Raw genomic sequence first — 20169 nt, forward strand, 5'->3', positions numbered from 1 at the left:
TAAGAAATGCACCACGTTGTTGACAAAACTTTGGCTGCCGGTGTTATATACTAGAATTTCTTCATAAGTGAGGCATATCGATGGACAAATAGCTGAACACTTTTGCAAGAATGGTTTACTCGCAAGGAGAAAGTGCTCGACTACGTCGTAGAATGTTTAGATCGTTACGCTGCCTCTAACTTTCACTACAGTTGGGATTTTTTAACCTGTAGGTAGTCACTATCGCCACATGTGACCTTTGAACCCACAGTAGATTGCTCCAATACCGCACTGCTGAGGGGACCTGGATTCACGGTGGCGTCTTCATATAGCCTATATTTGTTCACCGCGCGCTAATGTGAACAGCCCACCGACAATCGTCCTAATCGCGGCTGAGTTTACATCCGTCTCTTATTGACCCCATCCAACTGATCAGATGCCTGAGTAATCGTTTCAACAATGGATCGCACACAACGCCGCAGCTTTCATGGTAAGTAAGCAACCCTCGGCGGAGATCAATAGCCGTATTGGAATGATCGTATTGTCAGTGGACATGATCAACTAATCATAGAGCAGGATGCATGACCTGCAGGAAGCGAAAAGTCCGCTGCTCGGGAGGCAATCCGTGTCAAAACTGCGTCCGACTAAAAGCAGCCTGTATTTCATCGTTTGATAGCAATATGAGAATATCTTTAGCCACATCCCTGGACAATCCAAGGCAGCAGGGCCCTAAGACGCTTCACTTAGCATCACATCCCAAGACGAAGCCCGATGTTGCTGGGGATGTCAGTGACCATCAGCAACCATGCGCGACAGAGTTGGACATGAGAGAACACCAATCACCGGACTTAGCTGACATGGTGTTTACCGACTTGGAAGATAAATGGCTGCCCGAATCCAACACACGGTCAGCCAAATGGAACTTTGAGCAGACAACGTCATCTACACATGATACCGCGAATCTCGACAACCAACGGCCAGAGGGAGATATTGTTGGATTGACCAGCTTCCAGATCTCAGATATCTCGGATTTTAACTTTTCTTTTGAGTCATTCTTTGACAAAGACATTGAGTTTCCCAGCTGGCCGGATTCCACATTTTCCATGAACGGGCTAGAATACCAGCTTGATGATATCGGAGAAGGCAGTCGCCGGAGACAGCCGATGGAAGAGCCAACACCCTACGGAAAGAAGCGCGCCAAAGTAACAGATTTCCCACTGCAGCTAGAGGAAATGTCCCTGCCACACGTCAATCAGGACACTGCTTATCTGACTCATTTCGAGCGGTGGATTGCCAGCTGTGGCTACTCTCTCAAAGAGGACGGTAAAGGAAACTATCTAAGATTTGTCCTAGACTACATTCAGAGTGATCACTGTAGTCCCGATTCTCCATTCCGGTTTGCGGTCCTGGCTTGGGCTGCAAAACACTTAGCAGCAACCTCTACATCCCACGATGAATCGTGGAAAATTTACTATGCTCAAGCGATTCAAGGCCTTGAGCGTTTATCATGCTGTACTGACTCAAATGACCACTTCTTGGAGCCTAGCTCAGCTGCACCGACGGGCCAGTGTGTCATTTCTTCAAAAGCCGAAATCACAATATCGTCTGTGTTGTTTCTCTGCAGATGCGACGTTTTGAATGGCGATGCTACTTCGATTCTCAGGCGGTTGGATAATTTAAAAGAGCACCTAGCATGCCATCTAGATAATACGTCTCTCTCTGCCCTGGCATGCAAATTTCTCTTATGGGTCTGCTACATCGATGTCCGCCTAAGGATATTCTCCTCGCCATTATCATCCAGCAACAGTGGAGAAAACACCGCCATGACTACGCTGCTCCACGCACTCATACGCCATCCAAGTTACAAATACATTCTATCTCATTCACATTCGTACCTGTCAGAGATTTTTGGCCAAACTTATCCTGCTGACGAGCTAGTTCAGGACGAGAAAAAAGTGCCTGTATCAGTTCGAACGCATGAAACGTTTTGCCTCATTTCTAATATGCTTCAGTATCGCTCGTGGAAACATGTATTAGAACAAAACTCCAGTCTCTCGGAACACCGTGAGCTCGCAGAAGCCAAGGAGACCGCTATCAACCTCGATATACGGCGTATGGATACAGAATTTGATCTTGCAATAGCGACGAATCCTGCCGCGAATGCACTCCGTCACGTTGCCACAAGCCTGGGGGAAAATATTGTCAACAAAGGTTCCCATAATCACCTTGCCAACGGTAGCCTATCTCCGCACTCACCTCTGCCTGCAAATACATCACGAGACATCGATCGAGCCTCATTGCAGTGGTTATCTTGCTATGCAGCATTTCTGTCTGCCAAAGTCTTATGGTCACGATTTTTGTACCCAGATATCCGTAGTGATTCGACTGCCGCAATGGCAACCAGCGGTATACTGAAAATTGCTTTACAACTTCGACAGATACACCGCAAGAGCCGGTTGGCGTCTCTAATGAAGGTGCCTCGCTCAATGCTATGGCCTTTGCCCATCTTTATCGCAGGAATTGAGACAACGGACGAGATTTATGCGGACTGGATTTCGGAATTTATGGATGAAATGGCGTCGGCCATGAATGGCTCTACACGAGAGCGCAGCCATGCTACCGGAGAGTATATGGATACTTCAATTGGTGACAAGGGGGAGACTTTGACTGACCACAGGCTTATCCTGATACTAATGATGCGTGTACGAGAGAAACAAGATTTCCTAGGTCGCCGTGTGGATGTTCAGGGAGTCATGGGGGAGATGGATGGTGCGAATGATATATTCTTGCTATAACCGAGAAATATACTATGCCATATACTGTTTTGCTTACTTTAATCCACAAACTTGTTCCCACGATTAGATCCTATATTGCCTTTCAAATCCAAAGTTCCAAACTTCAGCCCTACGGGTTCCATCGGAAGATTCCTTGAACCCGACATGCTGGAACACACTTGGCTCCAGTGCCCACTTGACAAGGCCACGAGCTTCTGCATAGCCTTCCAATATCATGTCTCCCGGGAAGTCGTATGGCGGATCTCTAAGCAGGGCTTGGAAACCCTCCAGGTGTCGCTGGGGAAGGACAAGTCCCTGAGCACAGCACCCGTAGTGTGGCATCTCGCGTGCTCCATGCAATGTGCTCAAGCTGAAGGGGCTCAATCTGCCGGTGAATAGACGACCAGAAAGGAAGTACAGAGCAATAAGAGCCGGCAACCAAAGACCAAAGACGAGCGCCGCAAGGTAACGCTGCGCGTGCGGTGAAACGCCGCCCGAAGCGCCGACGCGTACGTATTTGCGCCCAACCAGAAACGCAGCCAGAACGGCGGTGTATACCAGGCAGATGATTTTGGAATAGCCTAACCATTCCTCATTGTTCCATCCCATTAATATTTCCGAGTAAAACAATCGCAGATATATCCATTCCCTCGTAGTCTCTTTAGTCTTTTGCTCGACGTATGTCAGCCCTTTTATGAATCGGGGGAACCAGTCCCTAGTGGTAACAATGTCGTCTTCCACCAGCGCAAAGTATGGGTATTCTTGCTCTCTGCACGCTTCGACTAGCGCTGAGTGGTCAAGTCTCATGTTCTCAACCCGACCATCACCACGAATATTCCCCTCTTTCAGATCGAGCGGTATACGGCGATACTTGGTGCTTCCTTCAGGCGGCTCGCCATAGAGGAGAACTTCGTCAACAAGCGGCTCGAGCCAATTCTGTCCATAGGCAAAGTGCTCCGAGGGCGATTTATCGGCCAGTAACACCACGATACGGATAGATGCACGCTCTTCAGGCGTGAGCGTATCGGACAATGTAGCAATCGTGGAGGAGAGGAACGATTCGGTCGTGCGATTAATGCTGGGGATGCCGATGCAGAGCAGCTTGTCGACAGGTTTGATCGGTATGACTCTCGCGGGTAGATTGCGGATATATGCGTCCGCCTCAGCCGCTCTCACGCTAGAAAAGCGCTGTTCGTAGGCTCTATTAGCATTGAAAAAGATGGATGACGGGTCATCGTATGAGAAAATTGCGGAAAATATGAAGAGGAGAATCCAAAAGACGCAGAATGCTGCGTTAATGCGAGAGACGGACATGGCTGTGGTCGCGTGACGCGGACTACACGCTACGAATACACATCACCTCTGACTACTAAAGGATCGTTCGCTTTATGAGAAATACTAAAGATCAATTGCTAACGGAGAATATTCTCACGCCAAGAAATGTTATTCCAGTGTCTCCATAAATACGACGTTGTGCCGGGGTATGGATTCGTGGGATGACTGTCGCTTACGAGGCGATCCTTTCGAACGCAATTCGTACAAGATTGCGGACATACGAAGCAGTATATCTACATACACATATCATTAGAACCTCATAGGCTCTACCAGGGTATCGTTTGCACAGTTTTATTCATGTCAATACTTTTTAAAAAAAAATTAAAATTGAACTATATAACCGTGGTAATGTCTACAGAGCATTGAAAAATCTTTCTCTTACTCCATCTCTCACTTTCCATCCCAGCTACACCCCACGTATCAGGGGCAGTAGATACCCCACCATTTCCCCAATGTGTCGCTACCGGCTATTCACTTACGTACCGAAAGCATTACCCTACATACAATATTTGGAGTTCAATCTGAAAGTGATCACTATTTACCCAAACTTGGAAAGGTGAATAGGCATTATAAAAAGAGGAAAAGACATAGGGAGCACTTAAATGCAGATATGCGCAGTGGGACAAATGTTAAACGCAGGTCTTGGAGAACTACCAGGTGAATCAGGTTTATTTTCTTAATGAATATACATGCTAATAGCCGTAAGTTATCTACTTGAATGGTAAAACATATTGATGTTGCCGCTCAATTAACATTGGTTGAACTTGGAGTTAGAGTAAAGCCAGCCAGTCATGCGGTTGGCAATATCATTGACGTAGGATGCCGTAGCTCCTTGGCCATCATTCAAGTTCCCAGCGTTAACTGAACCAGAATTATAACAGCGAGCCGCCTAGGTAAAAGACGAGTGTCAGCCAGCTTCTCCAAATTTATCTCACTCTCTTTGACTTACCTCATAGATGTTGCCGTATTGGTTAATGCACTGAACCAGTCCATCACCCAAGGCAGTTCCTTGTGTACCATCAATGACCATCTGGGTAATACTAGATTGTTGAGCCGAGTTGCTGGCCGAATTGCCAACAAATGTCACTCCGCCATCAGACTGCATCAAGCCCGGGTTATCTGGCTGGGAGGGATCTGGGTTGTTAGTCGGGCAGACGTTGACACAACCGATGGACTTTGTAAATGTCAGAATACACACACAATGACAGTTTGATGGTTGGAATTTGAAAGCTTACTTCTTGCAAAATTGTAGCGAGAATGAATCGATGATCAACTAAAGAAGTCTGGGCAACTTGCTGGATAGCATTCCAGATCAAGCCAGTTTGCTCTCCGCTGTTGCCAGCTCCAAAAGCACCAGCGCCATTTGAGCAAGATCCTATGCCGAGGTCGGCACAAGATTCGGCCATGGCATTCTTTGAGTAGTTCCACATGGCGTCAAATTCAATCCATTCAGATACGGGGGGAAAGCTCTCCCAGCCACCGTAATAGCACCCTACGATGGTTAGAAAACATGTATGGTGAAAGCATGATTACGCATTGGACGCAATGTGCATTTGGGGACTTACTGTATGTGTCTGATCCAGCATTTCCAGTGCCGTCATAAATATTGGCATTGTTGTTATTGCCGGCTCCGCTGCTGAAAGCTGACGAACTGGTCACCTTTTGGCCTGAAGGGTTGGAAACAGCCAAGGCTAAGCCTGCCATCGCCAGCTGTATAGTCGCCGTGAACAACATTTCGATTTCTTTGTCTTTTGGAGTTGACTTGAAGATTGTAATGCAGAAGATGGCTAATGCAGGCTAATTCTTTGTTTCCCAAGACACATGGAAAGACTATTCTTATATAGATAATTGAGATTATATGAACACTTCTAAGTCAACAGAGGATACGGAGTAGGTGGACCGATCTAAAACCTTCGAGGAAGGCGAGTGTGACATTATTCATTCGCACGACATTTCACGATGCGGTCTACGTTGGAAATCCAGAAGATTCCCAATCTGGAAACATCAAATATATTAGGTCGAGACGTCTTTGAATATTTAATCCACCATACGATTCGTGTCGTGATGCTATCAAACGCTATTAAAGGCTTGCCGTCTTTGCCGTGAACGACGGATCTGGGGCTAGCACTAATACGAAGAATCCCCAAAGAAGAAGGAGCTTGAAGATTCTCGGCAACTCGGTCCTTTTACGGCTTATCCAGTGTAGGTCTATTGGGAGTTCTAAGTTGAGTAGTTGCTATGAGATTTATCCTCCTGCCGTAGAAGGAGCTTTATCTTGCGATACGTTTATCCAACGGGGAAATGGCCTTGAGCCATGAACCATATTAATACGAGGTACACAAATTACATGGGCCGTTGATGTTTTATTTAAAACCAGTCAGTCAAGCCATTATGCACAAAAGACTAAAATAACATCTGAATGGATTGCGATTCGATATTGTTATTGTTCTTGCTGTCGTGCGCTGCTAATACGCTCCATCAGCCGCATTGTCTCTTGTTCACATCGAAGTCACCTGATGATATGAGACATTTGAAGGACATAGTCCCATATCATTGGTCACCATCAAAGATCTGCAGAACACATCGCCAAGCTTTTCATGTATTACATCCAGTAAGGTTAAATACAAGGTAATCGGCACTCTCAGATTTTGGTCTGCCTGTCGGAAAGCCTTTAATGCTACCATTGCCACTCAAGCCGTGCGTTGTTTAGTAATGGCCGGCGGGGCTTTCCCGATGTTTGACGTCTTAATCCCCGTTCTTTCAACACAAAGCTACAAATATCAGCAGGGAATTATTACTCATTCCCTACAAACCGTATGAGCAAACACAAATGTTGCAGTCATTTCTCTTTGCTATCAGTGCCGATGGCGGAATGATTGATCACGTGTAGGTAGTGCACGGCGTGCTGTGACTAATAAGCACTGGCCTTATAAACATTGTAATTTGACTCATCAGCGTCGTGAGGTTCCTGCAAACGTCCTATGCCGCATAATTGAAACTGTTTATTGTCGAAAACCTCATCCAATGTCTGAGCAACATAATAATACGAAAGATTTCTTGCAAGGCGCATTGCAGAAATGCCTTCAGGATGGCGTTGAGATTGGCGTTCCTGGTATAACGGCTGCGGTCGCATCCTCGGAGGGGCTTCTCTGGTCAGGAACGGCAGGGCTGGCGAATGTGGAAACCAAAACCCCGTTTACTTTGGAACACGTCTCAGGAATTGGAAGCATCACAAAAGTCTTCATGAGTGTGGTTATTTTGCAGCTCATTGAAGAAAGGCGACTCAACATTGATGATACTCTTCAACAGTATGTCTCTGCAGAAATTCTTCGCGGGATCCCTCATGCTTCTGGAGCTACGATTGGCCAGCTTCTTAGCCATACTTCAGGCATCCCAAGCTGGGAAGATGATCCCCAATGGATCCGGCAGGGCCGTGGGTCAGATCTTGATCCTGATAAGATTTGGACAAGCACGGAAATTTTGGACTATATCCGTTATGATAGTGATCCGAATCTTCAAGCGCCGAATCCCCAGCCAACCCCGGGTAAATACTCTTACTCAAACACCAACTTTACCTTCCTAGGTCTGGTTGCGGAGTTTATTTCCTCAGAAACAGTGTCCCCCGAAGGTCATGCATCAATTGGGCATTCAAGCGCTAAAGCTGCAAGTCTGATTCGCTCGCGAGTACTTGAACCTCTGGGTTTGAACTATACCTACCTCGAAGGGTTTGAATCGCCCCAAGCGGGTCAAATGCCCAATAGATACCACTGGGTGACCCCTACGTTCTTATCGACAGCTGGTGTCTGTCCTGCTTTCCCATATTCTAAATCTCGCCCGGATCTCCTAGACGCAAGCAAATCGAACATGTCGACGGAATGGATCGCCGGCGGCAACTTATCGCATCCAAAAGATCTTTGTACTCTGGCAATTGCTATTCGAAATGCTAAAATCTTGTCATCGTCCTCGCTGAAGCTCATGACGGATCTCATACCGATAACAGAGAGAGTATGGGTAGGCCATGGGATCTTCAAGATGCGGACTGCCGATGGTAATGCATGGTTTGGACACAACGGAAGTACTTTGGGGTTCAATGGAAGCATGTTCTGGAATGAGGAAACAGATGTAGCCGTTGCAGTGCTTGGAAATATCGGTACAATGCATGCTGGGAAAGTCCCAGGTGCTGCATCGGTTGCCCTTGAGAGTGAGTTCCTGGCATTGGCAGTAAAACTTGCAGGCTCATATTCCGGGGAGAAATCCTGAAGCATTCGGAAACCGCTTGGATGCCCCATTATGGATACCTCGAATACATGGTTTCTTATTTGCCGAAGCTATACTGGCTTCTTACATTTCATCTGAGAGTTTTAGTCTTTAGTTTTGGCTCTCAAACAACGTATAGAATGCACTTCTGAGTATATTCAACACCCTATTTGGCTTACAGCATGCCAGCTTTATTTCATCCATTTATGTTGGTAACACAACACAACGCTGCTTGCAGACCTTTCATCGTCGCATCAGGAAATTCACACGCTAAAGGGACTCAGATTAAAAATAAAAGCATGGAAGACAATAAAAACCATGATCATGAATGATAATATTCTATCGTCTTCTATACTGTAGATGTATACTATTAGAAAGGCAAAGACGTCTGTGTTACTCAACACATAATACTTTTAGTGTAGAGTTCATAGCCAAATGGCTTTTCAAGTCGAAAGGAATCCTCTTGCCTTTTCTAGGTTCGATTTTACCGTATTGGCAATACCCCATACGTCTAGCATGACCATAATGGCTCTATGACCAGATTCTATCAACATTGGGATCATATCGAGATTCATAGCTGCGCTATATCATATTCCATATTAGTTCGAGCATGCATAATAGTATATATAGAGAAAAGATGCACATACCCGAAGAGAGGAACATTATGTTTTTTGCTAGCTTTGGACATGCTTTCCATGGCAGCCGCTAGAGTAGGGTGAGGTTGTCCCAGAGTCAACTCCAGTCCCGCATCTGCCATGAAGTCTCCAGGCCCGAACATTAGTGCTGAGACTCCGGGTATGGATGCAATCTCATCCACATTCGCGATACCTTTGACGCTCTCTATTTGCGCGATAACGGCGACATGTTTGTTCGAAGTTTTCATATTGAACGCATCATTCGCATATAAAGACGCGTCTGAGATACCGGGAGTGAAAACCCATGGGCTGAATGAACGACCACCAAGAGGAGCTAATTATGCCGTTAATGGTAAGCCAAAGTCTCCTTTTCCGTTTCCGTTATTTTGAATCCCTCGTACTCACGGTAGTAAATTTTTTTCATGAATTCTTCAACCTCTTCTTTGCTTTCGCAGTGTGGAATGATGATGCCAGCAGCGCCCGCGTCCAATGCCGTAGTTAAAGAAATCTCATCTTCTTTTGGCACTCTGACAATGGCCATCGTCTGACCCTCAGAGTGGTGCTGGGCTGCATGGATGACGCTATGGTAGTTAGCTAATCCGGTCGATGAAAGGGGAAATTGGATCTAGTCCATAGGATGCCATACTCATGGAGCACCAAACGGTCAAACATGCCATGTTCAACATCAAACCATACAAAGTCTGGTCTAGTAGAAGCATAGACTTTAGTTAAAAATGGGCTCGGAACCCCCTGTGCAACACCGAACAAGGTCTTTTTAGAATCCTTCTGAGCCTCTCGCAAAGCCTCCTGTAGGTTTCCGGGATATGTTAAGAGTGCCGATCTCCATTTTGCCTCTGTATGCAAATTGGTTTGTTCGAGGTACCCTTTGCCTGACATGCTGGATATATAACTTGTGTTTTTGTTTCAGTATTTGACACAGATTGACGGTTCTGCGGCTACACAGAAGGGAAATATGATAAGGAACTGGAAGAACTTCTTCATATTCTTATATAAATTTGGCAAGTCTGGGCATTATGGAGATGTGAGCATTTAGTCAAAGGGGAAAGCAATGCGGTGTAAGATTAATCTGGATTCTAGGATATAAAGTTTTGTGGCTGCAACCTAAGACAATTCCATGTGTACAAAGTAATATATTCAGCAACGCTCCTGATTAGTGCTTATCTAATTCTTACTATTTCCATATTCTCTTTCTGCGCAATATTATTTACTTGTTGATCGCTCTTCGCGTCTCGATCGTATATAGAAAGTTAATATGCTAGTGCTGAGCTGTGAGTATCTATAGAAAATAAATTTAGTAAAACAAGCCCTTATCTGTCATGATAGAGGACGAAGCCTCAGGCCAGACGGAGTTTGCAAACTCATTTATTTCCGAATCACAACAGGTGGACGGAACGGGCTGCTACAGCAATGGCATCTCAGCCCGGAGATATAACTAGAGTGCTCTTAAATTCCAGTTAGCTTAAGGGGATGTAAAAAGAACAGGTACCGCACTATGAATATCCACACACAAGCTAACAATAGGTGCAATATTTCTTCAAATTAGATTGCTTTTTGAATGGCTATAGTAATTACTTGTTTGCGTTGCGTGTGCATACTGTGGTGCCATGTAGCTTGGCATGTTCAGGCTTTTGCACTGCAGGCCGTTCTTCGTTCATCCAATGTCAGTGCTAAGTCAGCATCTCTACTGGGGCAATTAAGTGGGAGAATGAGTCGAGTTCCGGCTAAGCAACCTCATTGTACGGAAGCAGGCTTACTGGATTACACAAGCACAATTAAGAGCAACTAATTTCTCCGCGCGCTCCTCAGCATCCTCCATTGATGTGCTGCGACTGCATAGCATTTGATTCCGATTTAATAAAGTCTGATATCATCTTCAAAGAAGATTTCCCACTATAAAGCTACTGAAGAGAAATACTAATAATAAATTTACCCTGGGAGCTAGGGAAAAGAAAAGGTGGAGTTGGTGGTTAGAATAGCCTTCTACATAGGCCTAGAGGATAGAGAGATCGACAAAGGAAAACTGTACCGATCTACCAGGCTATTCTCAACGCTGTTGATCGATGCTCCTGTAACTTTCACATTGTCCGGCCCGAGAATTCCGACATTTGTTCAAAGTCATCATACCCTTTAGCAACCCTGACAGTGGTCTCTTTGCACAGTAGCAAAATGCCTAATTCTTGAATACTAGTATGCTGAAAGGATGAGAATGTTCAAACTTCCAAGCCGCATCATGGATTCCTTGCGCCGGTTTCAGGTCAAAAAGCGCCATGATGAGATCACCAGTTAGGGGCTTTCATGTCGTAATTTCTCAGCTCGTGTTTTTGATCGTGAACGGAGCTTACCGAGCCAGCATGTCTGCCTTATTCCCCGCACGGGGAACTCCCCATAGTTAGGCTGGGCATCTCCGCAGATTGGGCTCATCTACTGCGGGGGTGAACGATGGGAATATCTTCAACAATCTTTTATAACACACCATTAGCCTCCCTAGATAAGAATCTCAAGCCTTGCTTATGAATGTGCTGCTTTCGTATCCTTAAACCAGTATCCAAATTACTTTTGAAGCGAATTGAAAATGACACAAGACTCAAACCCAACCGCGGCGAGCTTGCTAGGCTCGACCTCAACCAATTTCCCTCGATCTCATGAAAAAATATCCGACCCAAAGGACACGCCATACTTTATCGACAACGAATTCCGACTGTCTCAATCAATGAATTTCATCCCTGTCCATGATCCTGCGACAAATAACCTGGTTACTAGAGTACCGATGATGACCGGTGACGAATTACAGCTCGCAGTTGAATCGGCGCAGAATGCCTTCAGCTCCTGGAGCAAAACCTCGATAATTGCCCGACAGCAGATCATGTTTCGTTATGTCAGCTTGATCAAAGAGAACTGGGATAGACTCGCTGCTTCCATTACCCTGGAGCAGGGCAAAACATTTGCAGATGCGCGAGGCGATGTGCTACGCGGGCTGCAAGTTGCAGAAGCCGCATGCGCCGGCCCAGAGTATATGAAGGGAGAGATTCTGGAGGTCGCCAAGGACATGGAGACCAGGACTTACAGGGAGCCTCTTGGCGTTGTCGCCGCAATCTGCCCATTTAGTATGTTCTTCCATTTACCATTTCACGCTCAGTATGGTTCTAACGAATATTGCGTGTAGATTTCCCTGCAATGATACCTCTTTGGTGCATACCGATTGCTACCATTACTGGAAATACAATGGTGCTGAAGCCTTCTGAGAGAGATCCTGGTGCTGCGATGATTCTTGCTGAATTGGCCGAAAAGGCCGGGTTTCCAAAGGGCGTTATCAACGTGGTACACGGCGCACATGATACAGTTAATTTTCTCATCGATTCTCCCGTTATCAAAGCCATTAGTTTTGTTGGAAGCAACAAAGCTGGAGAATATATCTTCACACGTGGCTCCGCAAATGGGAAGAGGGTGCAGGCAAACTTGGGCGCAAAGAATCACGCATTGATCATGCCTGACAGTGATAAAGAAGCGACCCTGGATGCTATTGTCAGTGCTGCCTTTGGAGCCGCAGGACAGCGTTGTATGGCACTGTCCGTATCAGTATTCGTTGGGGAAAGCCGACAATGGCTTGATGAACTTGTCCAGAGAGCGAAGACTCTGCGAGTTGATGCGGGTTTTGAGCATGGTGCTGATCTTGGTCCTGTTGTTACACCTGAGAGCAAAGCGAGGATTGAATCACTAATTGAGAGTGCGCAAGTCGAAGGTGCTCAAATCCTTCTTGACGGTCGTGGTTATAAGCCAGAGAAGTATCCGAATGGCAACTGGGTTGCTCCAACGATAATCACCGACGTCAGGCAATCTATGCAATGCTATAAAGAAGAGATATTTGGCCCGGTACTAGTGTGTGTTAATGTTGACACTCTTGAGGCAGGTATTAATCTTATCAATGGGAACGACTACGGGAATGGTGCTGCTATTTTCACTTCCTCAGGCGCAGTTGCAGAGAAATTCCGGCGGAACATTGAAGCAGGCCAGCTGGGTATAAACGTGCCAATCCCGGTGCCTCTTCCAATGTTCTCATTCACAGGAAATAAGAAGAGCGTGGCTGGAGGGGGGGCCAGTACTTTTTACGGAAAACCAGGAGTGAACTTTTACACTCAGCTCAAAACTGTCACATCCAAGTGGTCAAGTGCAAGTATTGTACCAACCAAGGCGGTGCTATCGATGCCGACTGGATCATAGAATATCCATTGCATAGACATAGAATGCTTAGTGAATAATGGAATATGAGATGCATCTTTACACACTTAGCTGATTGGCAATTTAGCGAAAGCAAAGAAACAAGACCCAACAATGTGCCGTTTTTGAACCCACAAATGTCATATCGATGCTTCGTGAGATCGCTGAACTTTCTATCCAACTTGTCAAGTGTTTTAATATTACTATCTATAAGTGCCTCTCTTGCTGCATCCTCCATTCACTTCTTCATTTATAATCTGGCTTTAATTAACTTCAGTTGCCGCGGCGGAGCACATTTCCCTTTGCGGGCTCGAGCAGGCAGTATGTCATCCATTAACCACGCTAGTATTATACTGGTCAGTTCAGTCAACATCAAGTTTCCTGTTACTGTCTAGTTTTACTTCGTCCCTTCCCACGTCAAACACCGTATTAGTCAGTTGTGCGCTTCAAACCGGCATCTTCTTCACAATGAAGTATTATGCCGCGTATGTTATCAACTACCAGGTCTTTATGATACTCAAATCTGAGAAAGCCTCTGACGTAGATGTAATTGGCGTTGATCAAGATTAAGACAATAAAAACGCGATGATTGATTACGGATAGCTTGAATGAGATGTTCCATTTTACCATAAAGGCTACCTACATTCGTGGACATCATCTTCTTCGCCGTTGCTGTATTGTCTGACACAAGGATTTACTCTCCACGTAGCATCGAAACATTAACTGAAGGTCAATCAATTAGCACATAATACATGTAATAAGACGCTTTAGATGTTTAGGTGAACTGAATACGGATGATTCATGTGCATTGAGGGCCTGCTATTTACGGACATTGCTGCTTTCGAGAAGGGGGAGTCAGACTTTATATGTAGCTATTGACCACTCTTGAGGACAAAAGACATCTCTCTCAAAAACAAAGCAGGGAAATAACATCACTCTGGGTATCCATAATATCTCAATCATGTCTCATTCATCCGACTCAGTACATCTTCCTAACAACCCCCTCGCAAAAGATGAGATGGACTTGTGTCTTGGCACAAGCATCAGTCGATATGCGGTCCAGGAATCAACTGAAAGCCGGCAAGGAACTCCTACTGAAAAGTCTATCCCGCCTTCAGACATCGGCGTTATGCCATGGATCCAGATTGCTGGGGCGTTCTGCCTCATGTTCACCTCATGGGGAATTGTGGTATCTTACGGTACTTTTCAACAATATTATACAAGTGGTGGCGGCATTGTTGACGAGGCATCATCATCAACAATTGCTTGGATTGTTAGCCTACAGGCCTTCCTTCTCATGTTTGGCGCCGCGCTCACCGGGACGCTCTATGATGCCGGATACTTCCGGACCATGATGTATTGTGGCTCCTTCTTGATGGTTTTTGGCCTCATGATGACCTCGCTGGCCAATAAATACTGGCAGTTCATTCTTGCTCAGTCTTTATGCACTGGCAGTGGGATGGGTCTTGTTGCCCTTGGAGCTCTTGCGACGCCAGGTACGTGGTTCGTCAAGCGCCGGGGCCTCGCCATCGGTATGGGCAGTACTGGTGCATCGATAGGGGCATTATTTTTCCAATTGCCCTACGCCATCTCATCCCGATGATTGGGTTTGGCTGGGCCGTTCGCGTCATGGGATTCATCGTATTATTTATGCTCATGTTGCCGCTTTCCATCTCCAAACAACGTCTACCCGCCAACAAGCGGCGTATTCTTATAGACTTCAAGTCGCTCGGTCAAATCGAATTTGGCCTCTACTGCCTAAGCATCTTTCTGGCTTTCCTTGGATTCTTCACCTTCTATACTTTCATCGAATCATGGGCTATTGCAACTCAGCTCAATACAGACGGTGTAGCACCATACTACATCCTCACCATTACCAATGCATCGAGCAGCTTTGGACGAATCCTGCCAAATTACACGGCTGATAAGATCGGGCCTCTCAATATTCAGGTTCCTGCGACTCTCATTGCCGGCGTGTTGGTCTTTACTTGGATACCTGCCCAATCAATGGGCTCAGTTATGGCTATCGCAATATTATATGGGTTTTTTTCAGGATCTCTTGTCTCTGTACCTCCAACTGCTATTGCTAGTATGACAGCTAATATGAATGAGCTCGGTGGTCGAATAGGTATGTGCTTTCTTGCAATGGCCTTTGGGTCGCTTATAGGAAGCCCTGTTACAGGTGCTATTGTACAATCTGTTGGGTATGATAACGCTAGGATTTATGCTGGCATTATGTTGTTAGCTGGCGCAACAACGATGGCGGTGCTAAGTATACGCATCCAATGAATCTCATTGATGGAGTAGAGCCCAGCGGGAAAATACCTAATATGAATGAAGTGTCTTGGAGCACATTTCTACATGACGCGTAGAAGAATAGGTAGACAGGCCCACATGAATGCTCAAAATATAGTTGATTGTGACCGTTTACAGGGACTGAACTCAGAATACAGCAAGATTTCGGTTGGCATACCGTAGTAATTCCCAGCTTCATTGGTCTCGATGGAATTACGTGGTGGCATTTTCCGCGCTACTATCGTAAAAATAATTTATATAACGCCATCTCGTGAACTTTCCATTTTCAGTAAATTGCGTATTTCCTTTTACAGCATTTGCTGAAAGCATTCGGCGCCCGACAGTGTCTTAGTAAGGCCATTTGAAAGCAAAATCCTCAGCAATGGGGCACAGGTCGCGAGCAGGAGGCTAGGAATTAGGCGGGTAACTTTCCCACATTGAGCAAGGCGACGTCAATTACGTATTGGCTCTAACCTTACGTAGCGAAATGATATCCGTTGAATCTGCTACTTGCCGCAGTGCATCACAACTAATCAAATTATAAATTCAATATTCCATTATCATTGCATTTGTAAACTAGGAACATACTTGATAACTTGGAGCCTACAATAGATATTCGTAGAACGTTTAGGAACATGAGAATTGTCTTAAATAGCGGGCGGGCGTCCAGAACTAATTTCTGGAACACCAAGTTACAATCAAAGTCGAGAACGAGGCACAAAGTTATTTAGCATTATTGCAATACCCATACGAAACAAAATGTCTTCTCCAAAGTCAATTCTACTAATTGGTGGCTCTCGCGGTATTGGGCTGGGTATTGTAAAGCAGGCCGCAAGTTTAGCCATTCAACTGAAAAATCTCTTACAAGACTAGCTAACAATGTCGATAGTTGTCTGTTTTCCCCGAAGCAACTATCTTCGCAACCGCAAGAGATCCAAGCAAAGCAAATGAGCTTCAAGACGTTGTCAATGCAAACAAGGGTCGCGTTCAAGTTATTGCGGCTGATGCCAATGACTCAAACTCGCTTCATTTAGCTGCCGAAGAGATTGGTCGACTAACTGACTCTTTGGATATTGTGATATACAACTCCGGTATCCTAAATGGTTTTGGAAACCTCTTGGAAGTGGGTATTCAGCCATTGATCGAAAACATCACGACAAATGTCTATGGAGCATACTATACTGCAACTGAGTTTGTACCTCTTTTGTTAAAGTCCAAGTACGAAAAGAAGACTCTGGTCCTGCTTTCATCTTCATTTGCGTCTATGCAATTGAGCGACGAAACCTCAGCGGTCCACGAATCACTGTTCGGGAGTGGCTATGATGCGACTGCAATGTATAATATCTCGAAGGTGAGTAAATCCAAAACGACAGCGAGAGATACATTGGCTAATGAAATGTTTTAGACCGCCCTCAATCGCCTGGGAAAAGAACTTGACATTGTGCTTGGCCGACAGGGCCTACCGGTTGTCCTTATTCACCCAGGATTGGTAAAGACAGATATGAATCCATATGGAGATATTGACATCTCTGAGAGTGTCTCAGGTGTGTAAGTCACTCAAGATCCTTTTGTATCACCTATCAGTGCTAATTCCTTTACTAGTGTCAATGTTATACAGTCATTTAAGGCGGGAAAGAAGAATTTTTATGACTGGAGTGGAAATGAGCTGCCGTGGTAGCTCACAGTACTAATAGATTGCGAATAATAGACAAAATGTAATTTAAATAGGTAGCTGTCAGATATTTTATTGAAATCTTCTCACATAATGCATAACATGGACGAAAAAGCGTCTGCACAGAATACAACAATCGAGATCTATCAAGTTGCGACTATGCTCATTTACCAGCGAGCCGATGTTGGGTGGGGTTTAAGACACTGCGGCTTAGTCCAGTTTCCTGTTCAAGAAATCATTGTTCGTTTTAAATTAGAGTGGTCGCAATAATTGAGGTAAGGAAAGGGACATTCATAGGCCAAAGTCTGCAAACGCAAAAACAATTTGTACCCAGGTTAGGAGGGATAATGAGACAATGAATCACAGCTTCAGTGCACACACTAAATGTGGCAACATCCAAAATAACAGAGAAATACTTTAAAAATCTAAAACATCTATCCATTATTAGTACATTTATATTTCACTTCACTGTTCATATAGGTTGGAGATTGAATGGTTAATCTTTAAGCTAGATACTGCAACTTTTGATGGTATCTTGTGTGGTGTTCGCAGACTTTAGAACCATAGCTGTAGATTTAGCGATGTGCTCTAGTGGGGTGTTTCAGTTACTTCAGATCCCTGAGGAGAGCAACCTACGGGCTACTCTTCATGCCTGAAATGCACCAAGTTCGGATTGAGTTGGGCACAATTGAGTTTTAATAGTTAATATTCTGGATTATTCTACGATCTAAAAGTCAAATGGAAGATAACTTGTATAAGTTCTAATCCACTGCCGACCTGATCCAACCACATACGCGAGGGTTTCTCTCAAGGAATCTCAATTACTACCTTGCCAGTATGCTTTCGAGCTTCCTACATATTTTATTAGTATCATCGCATCATAAGTAATCCGCCATACCGAGTACTTACCATGTATTCAAGGCCCTCCCGCAGCTCCTCCAACTTGAACACTCTCTTGTCCAAAACTGGCTGAATCTTGTTGGCATCTATTGCTGCCATCATTTCATCCATCTGATCCCTAGAACCAATGTGAATTCCACGGAAAGTGCAGGTGTTCAACAGTGCATCTAGAATGCTGGCGTTTTTAGTCTCCACGCCCGTTAAGATTCCAATTACGGTAATGATGCCTTCGGGCTTGATCGCCTTCACGCTATGAGGTAGCGTTTCTTGGCCCCCGACGTCAAGGATATGGTCAAATCCTTCTTCATTCGGGGTGAAATTTCGTGCCGTGACTCCCCAGTCTTTATCTTCCAAATAATTGACGATATGGTCAACACCAAGGCGTTGGAGTAGCTCGTACTTGCTAGTGGACGACGTTGTAGCGACAACTTTAGCCCCTCCAGCTTTTGCAAACTAGTATTCGTGTTAGATTGACCATTGATCAATGATGAGGAGCAATGGATAGTTACCTGAATGGCGAAGAGGCTCACACCACCGGTTCCTTGAACTAGAACCCAATCGCCTGGTTTAACTGCCTTTAATCCATAAAGGGCATTCCACGCTGTTAATCCGCAATCCGAGAGAGAGGCACCTTCAAGATACGACAAATTAGAAGCAAGGCGTACTAGCCAATTCTCTTCATATACTCCGTATTGCTGCCAGGTGCCGTCGAAAGAGCCGCCGATACTTCCGTTGCGCATTATAGCCCTTGTCATAGGTCCAGATTGGTGCCCTGGGTTGAAGAGCGTGGTGACTCTATCGCCCTTCTTCCACTTGGTAACCTTCGGTCCCACTTCGATAACTTCCCCAGCCCCATCAGAACCGCCAACAACAGGAAGATGAAGATGAAAGATATAAGTTCCCTAATACATGAGTCAGTAAAGGACCAAGCTTCTTCGTGCATCCAATGGAAAATATCGAAAGTGAACTCACCTTTGGAATCATATGATCGCGATAATTCAGTGATGCTGCATGTAACTTGACCAGAACACCATAGTCTCCAACTGATGGAATAGGCCCATCGGTGAAGTTTAATTCATCATAGCCTTTCTCTTGTCCCATGATAACCCATTTTTTCTGTGTCGAAGGAAGAGCCATCTTGACAATGTGCAAGTGTGAATTAGTGTAATGTATCTTAAAGAAGAAATTTCAGAAGTAATTAATGAATATGAGGATTTTCTTTCATTGTTGAGCGTCAATGAATTCGAAAGTGAGAGTTCTTGATGATTATTATAGCCGCTTGCAGAGGCGAAATCGACTTCATTTATGATTCCTCAGCACTGACAAACCAGCCAGATTATCGGGTTCTACGCCGTTGTAAACTATTAACCTAGCGACTTTTGTGATTTGTAGACATACAGAGTGATTTACATATGCTGCGTGACGTCGTAGAGGAGCTTGCCAAGTAAGCAAACTACGATGTTCTAGGTTGGCGAAGTGGCTGCCGAGTAATCCGCCAGCATCACAATACAGATACGAGCAGAATGAACACCAAAAAGGGCACTATTGTCCTCAAAACAAGCTCTTTCACTCATCGGGTCTAATAAGGTTTATAATGTTAATCTTTATTATCTGATCAAGGCTAGACTGGGGCAATCGTGGCTCATGTGCAGCGGGGATAGTTTAGTAACGGTCGCCTCTCCGCAGAGGTAGGACGAGAAGAAAATGGGAATAGTATGAGAAAGACATTTACAATCATCATCAATCTGCTCATTTAGCCAGCTGAAAATCTTGCTGTAGGATTCTTTGCTATGCCACGTACAATCCCGGAGCAAGTAGTTACATAACCAAGCAGCTCCCTAACCATATACGGCGCTTCCTATTATGAGAATATTGCCTAGAACAGCAAACACTTCCGCGCGACCCCACACTGCAGCCCTCGATCCCTTATGCACTGTACATGTGACGTTATGCCACATGAGCCACCCCATACGCCTCTTAGACGTTCTATCGTGCTATTTTCTAATCATGGCGGACAGTGCTGTAATCTTTTGCTGTTCCAATTTATGTTTGAATTATATATGACATTTGCCATTATCATTAAAAG

At 45.0% G+C, this 20169-nt stretch overlaps 9 protein-coding genes across 9 annotated transcripts; 5 read left to right on the plus strand and 4 right to left on the minus strand.

Moving 5' to 3' along the window:
- Positions 1 to 659: 659 nt before the first annotated feature.
- Positions 660 to 2774, plus strand: T069G_02279 (uncharacterized protein; the record flags this gene model as incomplete). Its single annotated transcript, XM_056169489.1, has 1 exon — positions 660 to 2774. One exon carries the CDS (start codon positions 660 to 662, stop codon positions 2772 to 2774), a length of 2115 nt encoding a protein of 704 aa, XP_056030381.1.
- A 63-nt stretch (positions 2775 to 2837) lies between these two features.
- On the minus strand, positions 2838 to 4067 carry T069G_02280 (n-Acetylglucosaminyltransferase-IV (GnT-IV) conserved region domain-containing protein; the record flags this gene model as incomplete). Its single annotated transcript, XM_056169490.1, has 1 exon — positions 2838 to 4067. The coding sequence occupies one exon, from the start codon at positions 4065 to 4067 to the stop codon at positions 2838 to 2840; it is 1230 nt and encodes a 409-aa protein (XP_056030382.1).
- A 769-nt stretch (positions 4068 to 4836) lies between these two features.
- On the minus strand, positions 4837 to 5822 carry T069G_02281 (uncharacterized protein; the record flags this gene model as incomplete). Its single annotated transcript, XM_056169491.1, has 4 exons — positions 4837 to 4977; positions 5038 to 5262; positions 5324 to 5580; positions 5654 to 5822. 4 exons carry the CDS (start codon positions 5820 to 5822, stop codon positions 4837 to 4839), a joined length of 792 nt encoding a protein of 263 aa, XP_056030383.1.
- A 1290-nt stretch (positions 5823 to 7112) lies between these two features.
- Positions 7113 to 8348, plus strand: T069G_02282 (beta-lactamase domain-containing protein; the record flags this gene model as incomplete). The annotated part of the gene is made up of 1 exon (XM_056169492.1): positions 7113 to 8348. One exon carries the CDS (start codon positions 7113 to 7115, stop codon positions 8346 to 8348), a length of 1236 nt encoding a protein of 411 aa, XP_056030384.1.
- A 440-nt stretch (positions 8349 to 8788) lies between these two features.
- T069G_02283 (hpcH/HpaI aldolase/citrate lyase family domain-containing protein) lies at positions 8789 to 9877 on the minus strand (the record flags this gene model as incomplete). Its single annotated transcript, XM_056169493.1, has 4 exons — positions 8789 to 8927; positions 8993 to 9314; positions 9386 to 9561; positions 9627 to 9877. The coding sequence occupies 4 exons, from the start codon at positions 9875 to 9877 to the stop codon at positions 8789 to 8791; spliced, it is 888 nt and encodes a 295-aa protein (XP_056030385.1).
- Positions 9878 to 11573: 1696 nt separating this feature from the next.
- Positions 11574 to 13219, plus strand: T069G_02284 (aldehyde dehydrogenase family domain-containing protein; the record flags this gene model as incomplete). The annotated part of the gene is made up of 4 exons (XM_056169494.1): positions 11574 to 11798; positions 11859 to 12105; positions 12165 to 13016; positions 13065 to 13219. The coding sequence occupies 4 exons, from the start codon at positions 11574 to 11576 to the stop codon at positions 13217 to 13219; spliced, it is 1479 nt and encodes a 492-aa protein (XP_056030386.1).
- A 958-nt stretch (positions 13220 to 14177) lies between these two features.
- Positions 14178 to 15505, plus strand: T069G_02285 (major facilitator superfamily domain-containing protein; the record flags this gene model as incomplete). Its single annotated transcript, XM_056169495.1, has 2 exons — positions 14178 to 14719; positions 14776 to 15505. 2 exons carry the CDS (start codon positions 14178 to 14180, stop codon positions 15503 to 15505), a joined length of 1272 nt encoding a protein of 423 aa, XP_056030387.1.
- Positions 15506 to 16270: 765 nt separating this feature from the next.
- On the plus strand, positions 16271 to 17189 carry T069G_02286 (short chain dehydrogenase domain-containing protein; the record flags this gene model as incomplete). Its single annotated transcript, XM_056169496.1, has 4 exons — positions 16271 to 16330; positions 16401 to 16862; positions 16917 to 17059; positions 17114 to 17189. 4 exons carry the CDS (start codon positions 16271 to 16273, stop codon positions 17187 to 17189), a joined length of 741 nt encoding a protein of 246 aa, XP_056030388.1.
- Positions 17190 to 17990: 801 nt separating this feature from the next.
- T069G_02287 (zinc-binding dehydrogenase domain-containing protein) lies at positions 17991 to 19220 on the minus strand (the record flags this gene model as incomplete). Its single annotated transcript, XM_056169497.1, has 4 exons — positions 17991 to 18035; positions 18093 to 18536; positions 18593 to 18985; positions 19056 to 19220. 4 exons carry the CDS (start codon positions 19218 to 19220, stop codon positions 17991 to 17993), a joined length of 1047 nt encoding a protein of 348 aa, XP_056030389.1.
- Between the last annotated feature and the right edge of the window lie 949 nt (positions 19221 to 20169).

The sequence above is a fragment of the Trichoderma breve genome, chromosome 2 (genome assembly GCF_028502605.1).
Source record: "Trichoderma breve strain T069 chromosome 2, whole genome shotgun sequence".
In the NCBI taxonomy this organism is placed as follows: Eukaryota; Fungi; Ascomycota; class Sordariomycetes; order Hypocreales; family Hypocreaceae; genus Trichoderma; species Trichoderma breve.